General features: G+C 49.4%; 1 protein-coding gene across 2 annotated transcripts in view; it reads left to right on the top strand.

Annotated features, from left to right (window-relative positions):
• GRB2 (growth factor receptor bound protein 2) overlaps window positions 1-9578 on the top strand; it is an 87425-nt gene extending 77847 nt beyond the window's left edge. For both annotated transcript variants that reach the window (XM_003279073.4, XM_003279075.4), the window contains exons 4-6: window positions 2383-2505; window positions 5808-5976; window positions 7087-9578. In XM_003279073.4, coding sequence (XP_003279121.1) covers window positions 2383-2505; window positions 5808-5976; window positions 7087-7272 — 478 coding nt within the window. In that variant the 3' untranslated portion in view covers window positions 7273-9578. The remainder of the gene's footprint in view (window positions 1-2382; window positions 2506-5807; window positions 5977-7086) is intronic.
• The last annotated feature ends 3843 nt before the right edge of the window (window positions 9579-13421 follow it).

Here is a 13421-nt window from a genome sequence, read left to right as displayed (position 1 = left end):
CATGCCCATCTAATTTTTGTATTTTTGATAGAGACCGGGTTTCACCATGTTGGCCAGGCTGGTCTCAAACTCTTGACCTCAAGTGATTCACCCCACCTCAGCCTCCCAAAGTGCTGGGATTACAGGCGTGAGCCACCGGGCCCAGCCTGTCCTTTTATATTTAGAGAGCATTCTATTCTAGTGATACACGATTTCTCTTGTGTGGCCTGATTTCCAGGCACTGCAGGCCCTAGCCCTGAGTTATTTGTAGAAGCAGGAGGATCTATTGTCCCAGCTCCTCAGCAGTCTGGCAGTAGAGTATGCAAAATGAGAGACTCCAGCAGGAGATGTCAGACTATTCAGAGTTACTAAGAGTCCCTAGAGGCTGACACACACACACAAGGACAAAGTTACTAAGGGCAGGTTCTAAGTGTATCATTCCTAGCAGTTCACATCTTTCTGTTTGAATTTGAGTATAGTATATTATTTTAGGGACATCTTCCAATATGGTTGCTTATAAGTAAAATATGTAAGTTAGCCGGGCGTGGTGGCTCAGCGGGCAGATCTCGAGGTCAGGAGTTCAAGACCAGCCTGGCCAATATGGTGAAACCCCATCTCTACTAAAAATACAAAAATTAGCTGGGCGTGGTGGTGGCCGCCTATAATCCCAGCTGCTAGGGAAGCTGAGGCAGAAGAATTGCTAGAACCCAGGAGGCGAAGGTTGCAGTGAGTCGAGATCATGCCACTGCACTCCAGCCTGGGTGACAGAGTGAGACTCTGTCTAAAAAAAAAAAAAAAAAAAAAGGCCAGGCACGGTGGCTCATGCCTGTAATCCCAGCACTTTGAGAGGCCAAAGCAGGCGGATCAACAAGGTCAGGAGATCGAGACCATCCTGGCCAACATGGTGAAACCCCATCTTTACCAAAAATACAAAATATTAGCCGGGCATGGTGGTGGGCCCCTGTAGGAGAATGGCGTGAACCCGGGAGGCAGAGCTTGCAGTGAGCCGAGATCATGGCATTGCACTCCAGCCTGGGGTGACAGAGCGAGACTCCTTCTCAAAAAAAAAAAAAAAGATATATAAGTTAGATTTACAACTTTAACGGACTATTTGGTCCATTAAAAGGCCTTTTGAGATTATAATTAGCATATTAAATGAATGCCAGTTTCCATGTATATAGGTCTTTATTTGCTATGAATAACTTTTGCTTTTAAAAATGATAACTAAAGACAATTTTGAGAAGAGAACATGGTTTTCACAGTTTCTTCTTCCTAATTAGTTACAGTTTTCATTTGAAATAGGCAGCTGCCGGGCGCGGTGGCTCACGCTTGTAATCCCAGCACTTTGGGAGGCCGAGGCGGGCGGATCACGAGGTCAGGAGATTGAGACCACAGTGAAACCCCGTCTCTACTAAAAATACAAAAAATTAGCCGGGCGTGGTGGCGGGCGCCTGTAGTCCCAGCTACTCGGAGAGTCTGAGGCAGGAGAATGGCCTGAACCCGGGAGGCGGAGCTTGCAGTGAGTGGAGATCGCGCCACTGCACTCCAGCCTGGGCGACAGAGCAAGACTCCGTCTCCAAAAAAAAAGAAAGAAAGAAAGAAAGAAAGAAAGAAAGAAATAGCCAGGCAGCTTGACTTCTGTCTTCCTCTTGATAAGCCACAGCCAGTTGCTTCACAGTTTTTCATGAATTTAGCCACTTTTTCTTCTGGCCAAGGTGAATCAGCAATTGGGAGCAGAATAGTCTGCAACTTGCCTCAAAAATCTGAATTTTGCAGCTAGCTGCTGCACATATGGTAAATTACAATGTTCCTGGTGGCTTCTGAAAGCTGAACTCTGAGCAGTGGCCACAGAGGCAGGCCTTGAGAGGAATGCTGACCTTAGTTACTGGTAGAGGCACCCTCATACCGTCTGAACCTTTTACCTTTGGGCTGTTAGCAAAAGTAACCCAGCCTCCAGCTCCTGGCCGTCCAGGTTTCCTCCCCACTTTGCCTTAGTCCCACTGTGGTGAAGCTGTGATCTTATCACATGGCTGCAGGAAGGGGCCAGTCTCTCCTTGGCAGTTCATCCCGTACACCAAGCCCAAAGGCCTGGGCTTTTTCCCCAGGCGCCTTTGTCATGAGTCAGTAGGGAGTCCAGTGGGCTTTGGCCTGGGAGGCCCATTTTCAAATGTCTTCCTCTATAGAAAGGGTGACCCACGGTTAGTGCCTTGGTGAGTCGCTTTCTGGGAAATGGAGTAGGGTAAAGACCTTTGAAGGTCCATCTCTAGGGACCTGACCCAGTGTCGATCGTGGGCACTGTGAGGCTGGAGGATGAGGAGTGTTGTGTTACTCACATTTTGAAGGCTGGATATCCCGTTTCTTTGTGGGGAAGCAGATGTTGACCAGCTTGCCTTCCTTCCTTAGGTGGTTTTTTGGCAAAATCCCCAGAGCCAAGGCAGAAGAAATGCTTAGCAAACAGCGGCACGATGGGGCCTTTCTTATCCGAGAGAGTGAGAGCGCTCCTGGGGACTTCTCCCTCTCTGTCAAGTAAGTATTTCCTGCTGCAGTTGCCTGGAATCCTGTCTCTGACTGATCCAAATTCTGAAGCCATCGGTCAGGTGCCTGGCTACACACAAAATGGTGGAGGCTTAGCCTAAACAGTGTCTTCATTTCACATTAAAATCCTAATTTCTGGCTCCTCTCAAAATGAGTTCTAGAAGCACTGGATGTAGATTCCCATTAGGACACAGCCTTCAGGAGGTGACAGCAGCTCCCAGCAGCCAGCTGGAGCCTGCCAGTTTTCCCTAGTGCCCAGCACTCCTGAGCTTCTGCCATCTGAGGGATTCCCGCAGCTCTCTCTAACGGGATAGTGGAGCGCCTGTCGGCTGCCTTGGCTTTCCTTGCTCAGGTCCACTGACTTAAATCCACCAGCCCCATCCTAGGCCCTCACAGTCACTTAAGAAGGCTGCTGCAGGGGATTTGGAGCTTGCATTTACCCGGTGGAAAGTTCAGGTGTGAAAGGGAGCGGGTAAGCGGGGAATGGAGAAGACAGGAAGTTCTGCCACCGTGGAGAATGTGGAGAATAGAAACCAGCACTTGAAGATTCTAAACAGTTTTCACACCTCAGCTATGAAGTCAGGATTTTGAATTAAATTGTTATTTCCATATGTTTTTTACTTTCAGTTATTTTCTAGTTAATGTATTATCGTAGGACCCTCCCCAGGAGTCTGACAGATCACTTCATCACTTATATATAAAGAAGTGATTAGATTGAACATTCGGATCACTACTTAATTTAGATTACATTAAGATTTGTTTTTGAATGGGGGCTATAAAACCATTTTCCTTTTATTAATTAATTTATTTATTTTTGAGACAGAGTATCGCTCTGGCTCCCAGGCTAGAGTCCAATGGCATGCCTCAGCTCACTGTAACCTCCACCTCCCGGGTTCAAGCAATTCTCCCTGCCTCACCCTCCGAGTACCTGGGATTACAAGTACCACGCCCGGCTTATTTTTGTATTTTTAGTTGAGATGGGGTTTCGCCATATTGGCCAGGCTGGTCTTGAACTCCTGACCTCAGGTGATCCGCCCACCTCGACCTCCCAAAGTGCTGGGATTACAGGCTGGAGCCACTGCTTCCGGCCACCATTTCCCATTTATAACTGATGTAAAGCGTGAGACTTTTCCATTTCAAAAATGAGCTAACCAGCCTGGCCAACATGGTGAAACCCCATTTCTACTAAAAATAGAAAATAACCCAGGCATAGTGGCGCACGCCTGTAGTCCCAGCTACTCGGAAGGCTGAGGCCAGAGAATAACTTGAATCCAGGAGGCGGAGGTTATAGTGAGGCAAGATGGCGCCATTGCAGTTCAGCCTGAGCGACGAGCAAAACTCTGTCTCAAAAAAAAAAAAAAAAAAAAAAAAAGACTGGGGTGGTGGCTTACACCTGTAATCCCAGCACTTTGGGAGGCCGAGGCAGGCGGATCACCTGAGGTCAGGAGTTCGAGACCAGCCTGGCCAACATGGTAAAACCCTGTCTCTACTAAAAAAAAAAAAAAATACAAAAATGGCCTGGGCGTGGTGGTGTGTGCCTGTAATCCCAGCTACTCAGGAGGCTGAGACAGAAGAATCACTTGAACCCAAGAGGCAGATGAGCCAAGATCGCGCCACTACGACTCCAGCCTGAGTGACAGAGTAAGACTGTGTCTCCCAAAAAAAAAGAACTGAATATCTTATTTGGTTTTAGAACCACTTACTGTGTCATTAAAATGTAGATTTCTTTTTTTTTTTTTTTTTTAAGCGTAGATTTTAAATTTATAGTTGTGGCCCGGCATGGTGGCTCACGCCTGTAATCCCAACACTTTGGGAGGCTGAGGCGGGCCGATCACGAGGTCAGGAGTTTGAGACCAGCCTGACCAATATGGTGAAACCTGTCTCTACTAAAAAATACAAAAATTAGCTGGGCATGGTGGCATGCGCCTGTATTCCCAGCTACTCAGGAGGCTGAGGCAGGAGAATCACTTGAACCTAGGAGGCAGAGGTTGCAGTGAGCCAAGATTGAGCCATTGCATTCCAGCCTGGGTGAAAGAGCGAGACTCCATCTTTAAAAAAAAAAAAAAAAGAAAAAAACTTGTGTGTCACCTTTCTTTCTTTAGTTTTATACTGACCCAAGTGTAACTGAAACCGTATAAGATGAGGGGAACAAGCAGTAAATCACTGAGTGGTGGCCAAAACCACGGGGGCAGCCACGTGCTCGGCTGGAGGCTGCCTGTTTGCTCAGCAGAAGCTCTCAAACTTCCATTTTCTCAAGCAGAATCTTTTAAGGATTTAATGCATTTATTGTTTTAGAAGCAAAGCAGGTGTCATGACTCTCCTTAACAACACACACACCTTTGCAAAAGAGGTTCAAGAATCAACAGTCTTCAGATGTTTCTTAGTTTTAGGATGTTTTGAGCCTGTGATTTGAAACACTGCTCATTATTGAGGCCCTAGGCTCTTTTAGAAACCACCTGCATTGCATGGGTGGAAGTGGGCCTCTGTGGGGCCAGAAGTGCCGTGGAATATACCCTTGCTAATGAAGCTTTCTCACCTCCACATTTTGTCTTACATGTAAAGCAGTATTTTTTCCAAATGCGAGGCATCTTGTGCTGAGTGGCTTCCTTGAAGCTCAGTGCTGCCACCTGCCGGATTGATTTTCTGAAGCCTTTGGTTTCCGTCAGCTGAAAGACTGAAGGAGAGGAGGGACTTATTCATTCATTGAACAAGCACTCTCAGAGAATGCCTTTTTTTTTTTTTTTTTTTTTTTTTTCATGAGATGGAATGTCGCTCTGTTGCCCAGGCTGGAGTACAGTGGCCCAGTCTCGGCTCACTGCAAGCTCCTCCCCCCAGGTTCACACCATTCTCCTGCCTCAGCCTCCCGAGTAGCTGGGATTACAGGCATGCACCACCACACCCAGCTACTTTTGTATTTTTAGTAGAGATGGGGTTTCTCCATGTTGGCCAGGCTGGTCTCGAATTCCCGACCTCAGGTGATCTGCCCACCTCGGCCTCCAAAGTGTTGGGATTACAGGTGTGAGCCACCACACCTGGCCTGGACTCTTTATCTTACAAACATCTTCAGAATGAGAGTGCCTGATGGCCTGTCCCTCTCTGGTTTCTGGATGTTGTCCTGGTGACCATCAGTCATAGGGAGGGGTCCGTCCCAGGAACATGCAGTTGCTCTGCAGTCCCTGAGGAGTGCTGCTGGGACAGTGGTTCTCTGGAGATATCTCCTATATGGACAGATAGCCCTCGATGTGCCAAGTTAGAGCCTTTGGCCGGTCACATGTGCCCTCTGTCCCTCCCAGGTTTGGAAACGATGTGCAGCACTTCAAGGTGCTCCGAGATGGAGCCGGAAAGTACTTCCTCTGGGTGGTGAAGTTCAATTCTTTGAATGAGCTGGTGGATTATCACAGATCTACATCTGTCTCCAGAAACCAGCAGATATTCCTGCGGGACATAGAACAGGTGCCACAGGTAAGCCTCATCAGGGTGAGATGGGATCACTTTTAGCAGTTAAGAATAGCTCCTCAGTGTGCATTCCTGTAGGAAAGGGGAGGCGCCCCTCAACATGCAGGCACCCTTCAGGGATTGCCGCTGGGGCTTCTGTGCTCCTTACTGAAAATGTTACCCTCCATTCACACTAAAGATTTCTTGTTTCTGGCCCAGCGTAGTAGCTCACGCCTGTAATCCCAGCACTTTGGGAGGCCGAGGCAGGCAGATCTCTTGAGGTCAGTAGTTTGAGGCTAGCCTGGCTAACATGGTGAAACCCTGTCTGTACTAAAAATACAAAAATTAGCTGGATGTGGTGGCACACACCTGCAGTCCCAGCTACTCGGGAAGCTGAGATGGAAAAATGGCTTGAACCCGGGAGATGGAGGTTGCAGTGAGCTGAGATTGCACCACTGCACTCCAACCTGGGCGACAGAGGGAGACTTCATCTCAAAAAAAAGAAAGATTTGTTGTTTTAAATACAAAGTTTTTGCTTTTCCAGAGGCAGTGTGTAGCCAGTTTGCCAGTCTCTCTAGGGAGATGGTCTTTAACACACCCACCCAAAGATCCTGTCCCTGGATGCAAATTATGAGGAAAACTATGCTTGTGAGGGAATGGGGTCGGCACCCTTTCCTGTCCCTCGAGCCCTGACCCTAAGTTACGGTTAGAGCCCCTTATGTCAGAGCCCCTTATGTTATTCGAGCTCCAGAACTTTAGGCTCTAATACCTTAAGGGTGTCGTAGAGGGGATTTGCAGATTCTGGGTCCACGGCCTAAACACAGACGGCTGTTTCTGAAGAACTTGCCCCTCCAAGCACTGCCTGCCCTCTACTTGATAACACGGCACAGTTGGCCACCCTCCTCTGGGAGACATACTCTAATATTTTCTGAGCACTGGGAAAGATCACACTACACCTGCTTGGCCTGTAAACTTAGAATAGGTAAGAATAAATGGGGGGTTGGGAGATGGGAGGTGAGTTTAGGAAACATGGAGAATTTGGCGTGCATGCGTTTCCCCCGGAACCCATCTGGCCTTGGAGGTGGCTGGCCACAGACCAGGAGTGCAATGTGGGTTTCTCCTGCTCCTGTTTTGCAGCAGCCGACATACGTCCAGGCCCTCTTTGACTTTGATCCCCAGGAGGATGGAGAGCTGGGCTTCCGCCGGGGAGATTTTATCCATGTCATGGATAACTCAGACCCCAACTGGTGGAAAGGAGCTTGCCACGGGCAGACCGGCATGTTTCCCCGCAATTATGTCACCCCTGTGAACCGGAACGTCTAAGAGTCAAGAAGCAATTATTTAAAGAAAGTGAAAAATGTAAAACACATACAAAAGAATTAAACCCACAAGCTGCCTCTAACAGCAGCCTGTGAGGGAGTGCAGAACACCTGGCCGGGTCACCCTGTGACCCTCTCACTTTGGTTGGAACTTTAGGGGGTGGGAGGGGGTGTTGGATTTAAAAATGCCAAAACTTACCTATAAATTAAGAAGAGTTTTTATTACAGATTTTCACTGCTGCTCCTCTTTCCCCTCCTTTGTCCTTTCTTTCATCCTTTTTTCTCTTCTGTCCATCAGTGCATGACGTTTAAGGCCACGTATAGTCCTAGCTGACGCCAATAATAAAAGACAAGAAACCAAGTGGGCTGGTATTCTCTCTATGCAAAATGTCTGTTTTAGTTGGAATGACTGAAAGAAGAACAGCTGTTTCTGTGTGTTCTTCGTATATACACACAAAAAGGGCAGGGCAGCTCGACGCCTTTGCTGTTTAGCTTCCTCCAGAGGAGGGGGCTTGTAGGAATCTGCCTTCCAGCCCAGACAGCCCAGACCCCCAGTGTATTTTGTCCAAGTTGGCAGTAGAGTGGGGTAGAAGGAAAGCATGTCTCTGCTTCCATGGCTTCCCGAGAAAGCCCACCTGGGCCTGGTGCGGTGGCTCACGCCTGTAATCCCAGCACTTTGGGAGGCCAAGGTGGGCGGATCACAAGGTCAGGAGTTCGAGACCAACTTAGCCAACATGGTGAAACCCTGTCTCTACTAAAAATACAAAAATTAGCTGGGTGTGTTGGCACACGCCTGTAGTCCCAGCTACTCGGGAGCCTGAGGCAAGAGAATAGCTTGAACCTGGGAGGTGGAGGTTGCAGTGAGCCAGGACCGTGCCATTGTACTCCAGCCTGGGTGACAGAGCGAGATTCCATCTCAAAAAAAAAAAAAGGCCCACCTGAAAGCCTGTCTCTTTCCACTTTGTTGGCCCTTCCAGTGGCATTATCGAGCATGTTATTTTTTCATAGTGCCTTTTTCCTTATTTCAAGTGTTGCTTCTGAGTGGTGTTTTTGTTTTTTTTTTTTTTTTAAATTTGTTTTGTTTTAAAATAAGTTAAAGACAGTCCAGAGCTTTTCAGCCAATTTGTCTCCTACTCTGTGTAAATATTTTTCCCTCGGGGCAGGGGAGCCAGGGTAGAGCAAAGGAGACAAGCAGGAGTGGAAGGTGAGGCGTTCTCTTGCTTGTACTAAGCCAGTTGGCTTTAAGCTCCAGCTTTAAGGGTTGTGAGCCCCTTGGGGGTTCAGGGAACTGCTTGCCCAGGGTGCAATGTGAGTGTGACGGGTCACCAGGGCAAGAGGGAAGGTGACCACCCAGCTCTCCCACGTCCCACTGGATCTGGCTTACAGGGGGTCGGAAGTCTGTCCTCACCGTCTCGGGAATTGTGGCCCCCGCCCCATCCCTGTATGCACCCCTGGAACCAGCAAGTCCCAGACAAGGAGAGCAGAGGAGGAAGTCAGGGGAACGCAGCCTCCAGTTGTAGCAGGTTTCACCTTATTCCTATGCTGGGGTACACAATGAGAGTACTCACTTTTCACTTGTCTTGCTCTTAGATTGGGCTATGACTTTCATCCTGTGTCCCCTGACCTGTCCAGGTGAGCGTGAGGGCAGCATTGGGAAGCTGGAGTGCTGCTTGTGCCTCCCTTCCCAATGGGCTGTGTTGACTGCTGCTCCGCACCCCTACAGATGGTCCCAGGAAGCAGGGAGAGTTGGGGAAGGCAAGGTTGGAAAGACAGGAAGACCAAGGCCTCGGCAGAGCTCTCTGTCTTCTCTCCACTTCTGGTCCCCTGTGGTGATGTGCCTCTAATCTTTTTCTCCACCCAAACCCCTTCCCATGACAAAAACAAGACTGCCTCCCTCTCTCCCGGGAGTTAGTGACAGCCTCGGGCCCTTCAGTCCCAAAGCGGCCGATGGGAGTCTCCCTCCAACTCTGGATATGAACAGGGCCTAGGCCTGGGGCGTTTGCTGTGCCAGGAGGCGGCAGCTCTTCTGGGCAGAGCCTGTGCCTGCCTTCCCTCACGCTTCCTCATTCTGCTTCTCTTTTCCTCGCTGATGATTAAAGGAATCTGGCATTCTACACCTGGACCATTTGATTGTTTTATTTTGGAATTGGTGTATATCATGAAGCCTTGCTGAACTAAGTTTTGTGTGTATATATTTAAAAAAAAATCAGTGTTTAAATAAAGACCTATGTACTTAATCCTTTAACTCTGCGGATAGCATTTGGTAGGTAGTGATTAACTGTGAATAATAAACATACAATGAATTCTTCACTTGGTATCTTTTATTCCCCTTGCCTGCCTTAAAAATTTAAAAACCACATCGGGGAGTCAGGAATCTTGGGTCCCTATTTCAGACTCACCCAGCTTACATCCCCCTAGGGGAGCATGCGGGGCTCACGGGCCCTCCTGGGAGCGATGCGCGCAGTTGGCTGTCAGGAACTCCTGGGGAGCCTGTTAACGGTACAGAATCGCAAACCCCGCCCCACATCCTCAGACATTGCCATTTGAGGACACAGACACGCCTGCTGTTTCTGATGTAGAGAAACCACTGACCACGCTTTGGGAACTCTGGTCTAGACCAAGGGCTTTGGGAGGATAAAGAGCTTCGCTTATTTGGTTCTCCTGTTCTCTGTGTTAAACGACGAGGACAGAAACACCTACGAAGAAACGGTTTTAATATGCTAAGTAACTGAAACATACTGGTTTGCTCAATAGGCTACTTTTAGGGTGAGACTAGGCATGTTTACACACACGTTGGCTACAGAGGCAAAGAAGACTGAACAAAAAAGAAATGAGGGCTGGCCGGGCGCGGTGGCTCACGCTTGTAATCCCAGCACTTTGGGAGGCCGAGGTGGGCAGATCACGAGGTCAGGAGATCGAGACCACGGTGAAACCCCATCTCTACTAAAAATACAAAAAAATTAGCCGGGCGTGGTGGCGGGCGCCTGTAACCCCAGCTACTCGGAGAGGCTGAGGCAGGAGAATGGCGTGAACCCGGGAGGCGGAGCTTGCAGTGAGCCGAGATCGCGCCACTGCACTCCAGCCTGGGCGACAGAGCCAGACTCTGTCTCAAAAAAAAAAAAAAAAAAAAAAAAAAAGAGGGCTGACCATGGTAGCTCATGCCTGTAATCCCAGCACTTTGAGAGGCCAAGGTGGGGGATCATTTGAGCCCAGGTGTTTTGAGGCCAGTCTGGGCAGCACAGGGAGACTCCCCACCTCTACAAAAAGCAAATGAGCCAGATGCAGTGGCACACGCCTCTAGTTATGATTACTTGGGAGGCTGAGGTGGATCACTTGAGCCCAGGAGATCAAGACTACAGTGAGCTGTGTGGTTGCACTACTGCACTCCAGCCTGGACAACAGGGTGAGACCTTGTCTCGAAAAAGTAATAAAAAGGGGACAGGCAAGGTGGCTCACGCTTGTAATGCCAGCACTTTGGGAGACTGAGGCGAGTGGATCACAAGGTCAGGAGTTCAAGACCAGCCTGGCCAACATGGTGAAACTCCATCTCTACTAAAAATACAAAAATTAGCCAGGCGTGGTGGCGGGCGCCTGTAGTCCCAGCTACTCGGGAGGCTGAGGCAGGAGAATCGCTTGAACCTGGGAGGTGGAGGATACAGTGAGCCAAGATGGTGCCACTGCACTCCAGCCTGGGTGACAGCTAGATTCCCTCTCAAAAAAAAAAAAAAAAAAAGTAATAAGGGCCAGTCTCAGTGGCTTACAACCTGTAATCCCAACACTTTGAGAGGCTGAGGCGGGTGGATTGCTTGAGCTCAAGAATGCCACACCAGCCTGGGCAACATAGTGAAACCCCATCTCTACCAAAAATTAGCTGAGTGTGGTGATGCACAGCTGTGGTCCCAGCTACCCAGGAGGCTGAGGTGGAGGTTGCAGTGAGCTGAGATCATGCCACTGCACTCCAGCCTGAGAGACAGACCTATCTCAAAAAAAAAAAATACCCAAGAAATCTCGACTTGAATTCTTCTTGGTGTAGCCACACTGAGCAGGGGAGGCTAGTGGGTTGTTTTGTTTTGTGACAGGGTCTTTATCTGCCACCCAGGCTGGAGTGCTGTGGTGCAATCATAGCTCACTGCAGACTCAATCCCCTGGGCTCAAGTGATCACCTCAGCCTCCCAAGTAGCTGGGACTACAGGCATACGCTACTGCACCTGGCTAATTTCATTTTTTTGTACAGTGGGGTCTGTGTTGCCCAGGCTGGTCTCAGACTCCTGGGCTCAAGAGATCCCCCCACCCTTGGCCTTTCAAAGTACTGGGAATCCAGGCGTGAGCTGTGCCTGGCCTGGGACGTTTTTGACCCTCCCCTGCAGCAGTCGTGTGTGAGAAGGATCTTGACCCAGCAAGAGTCAAGGCTGCTTGTCCTGTGGTCCACTCGGGCTGGCCTCCTTGACGCTGAGCAGAAGTTTACAAAATGGAGCTATGTAATTGAAAAGGCCAGGTGTGGTGATTCATTTAGCCTCATTTGAGGCTTTTTGCTCAATTTGTTCCCTCCCTCGCATTTGACTGATTATTTCAGAATTAATGGGAAAATCACTGCTTTTCTGTGATCAGCAGTTTGGTCACAGATTTCTTAGTGATTGTATCTCCCTCCTCAGGGATCTGGGATTCCTTGGGAAGGCATCTGGGCGGGGTGCCTTGGGAAGCCTGCCAGTATCTTACAGGAGCCCTCTGGCCGGCATGCAGCCGGGTGTCACTCCGTGTGTCGGGAAAAGCTGGAGGTGGGCAGATGGCCTCGCTCTTCAGGGCATGCACCCCCAACCCCTCCCTGACACGCTTCCCTCCACCCAGTGATCTGGGAGCCCCTGACAGGCTCACCTTCAGACTTGAGTGTGGAGGAGATGGTGGTGACCCACAGCGTGAGGCTACTTAGGTGGCCTCTGAGCCAAAGGCCATGATGGCGCAGGCTGCCTGCCTTCCCCGGGCACTAGTTCCACCTGACTGCTCATAGGGTGGGTGACCTTCAGCCCAAAACGTTCGCCTTATGGAAGTTCCTGGATAACTGGAAAAAATGACAGTGGACCTGTTTTATGCATCTTGGAAATACTTTTTTTTTCTTTTTTTTTTTTTGAGACAGAGTCTCCGTCTGTCCCCCACGCTGGAATGCAGTGGCACGATCTTGGCTCACTGCAACCTCCGCCTTCTGGGTTCAAGTGATTCTCCTGCCTCACCCTCCTGAGTAGCTGGGATAACCAGCGCCTGCCACCATGCCCAGCTAATTTTTGTACCTGGGGTCAGGAGTTCAAGACCAGCCTGGCCAATGTGGTGAAACCTCGTCTCTACTAAAAATATAAAAATTAGGTGGGCATGGTGGCGGGCACCTGTAATCGCAGCTACTCGGCAGGCTGAGGCAGGAGAGTCGCTTGAACCCAGGAGGCAGAGGTTGCAGTGAGCCGAGATCGCGCCATCACACTCCAGCCTGGGCGACAGAGCGAGACTCCATCTCAAAAAAAAAGAGTACAATTCTGTGTGCCAACAGCACTGACAGATCAATATTACATGATAGTGGTATTGATTAAGCCACTTACTGCTTAGTGCATTCCAGACACTACTTTTAAAACTAACACTAAAAGCCATACTATACCCCATCCAAAAAAGAAATTACTGAGACATATTTTAAGTCTCGACTCTGGCCCATCCAAGAGCAACACTGGTCTTAGGTCTCCAAGGGTAGCCTTCTTTTTTTCTTCCTGTTTTTTAGTTGGAGTCTGGCTCTGTTGCTGGAGCGCAGTGGTGTGATCTCAGCTTATTGCAACCTCCGCCTTCTGGGTGCAAGCGATTCTGCTGCCTCAGCCTCCCGAGTAGCTGGGACTACAGGCACCGGCCACCACACCCAGCTAATTTTTGTATTTTTAGCAGAGACGGGTTTTCACCATGTTGGCCAGGATGGTCTTGATCTCCCGACCTCGTGATCCGCCCACCTTGGCCTCCAAAGTGCTCAGATTACAGGCGTGAGCCACAGGGCCCTGCCCCAGCCTTCTTTTTTAACATTCCTGGATTCGGGTTGAGAAAGCACGGCTATTGCAACCATTCTCTGAGTGTGAGTCGTGGCGTCAGCAGTGTTGGCCTCCAAAATAGCAGCTGCCAGGTACTGAGTGC

This window comes from Nomascus leucogenys, chromosome 14 (assembly GCF_006542625.1).
Source record: "Nomascus leucogenys isolate Asia chromosome 14, Asia_NLE_v1, whole genome shotgun sequence".
In the NCBI taxonomy this organism is placed as follows: Eukaryota; Metazoa; Chordata; class Mammalia; order Primates; family Hylobatidae; genus Nomascus; species Nomascus leucogenys.
This window is presented reverse-complemented; position numbering and strand designations above follow the sequence as displayed.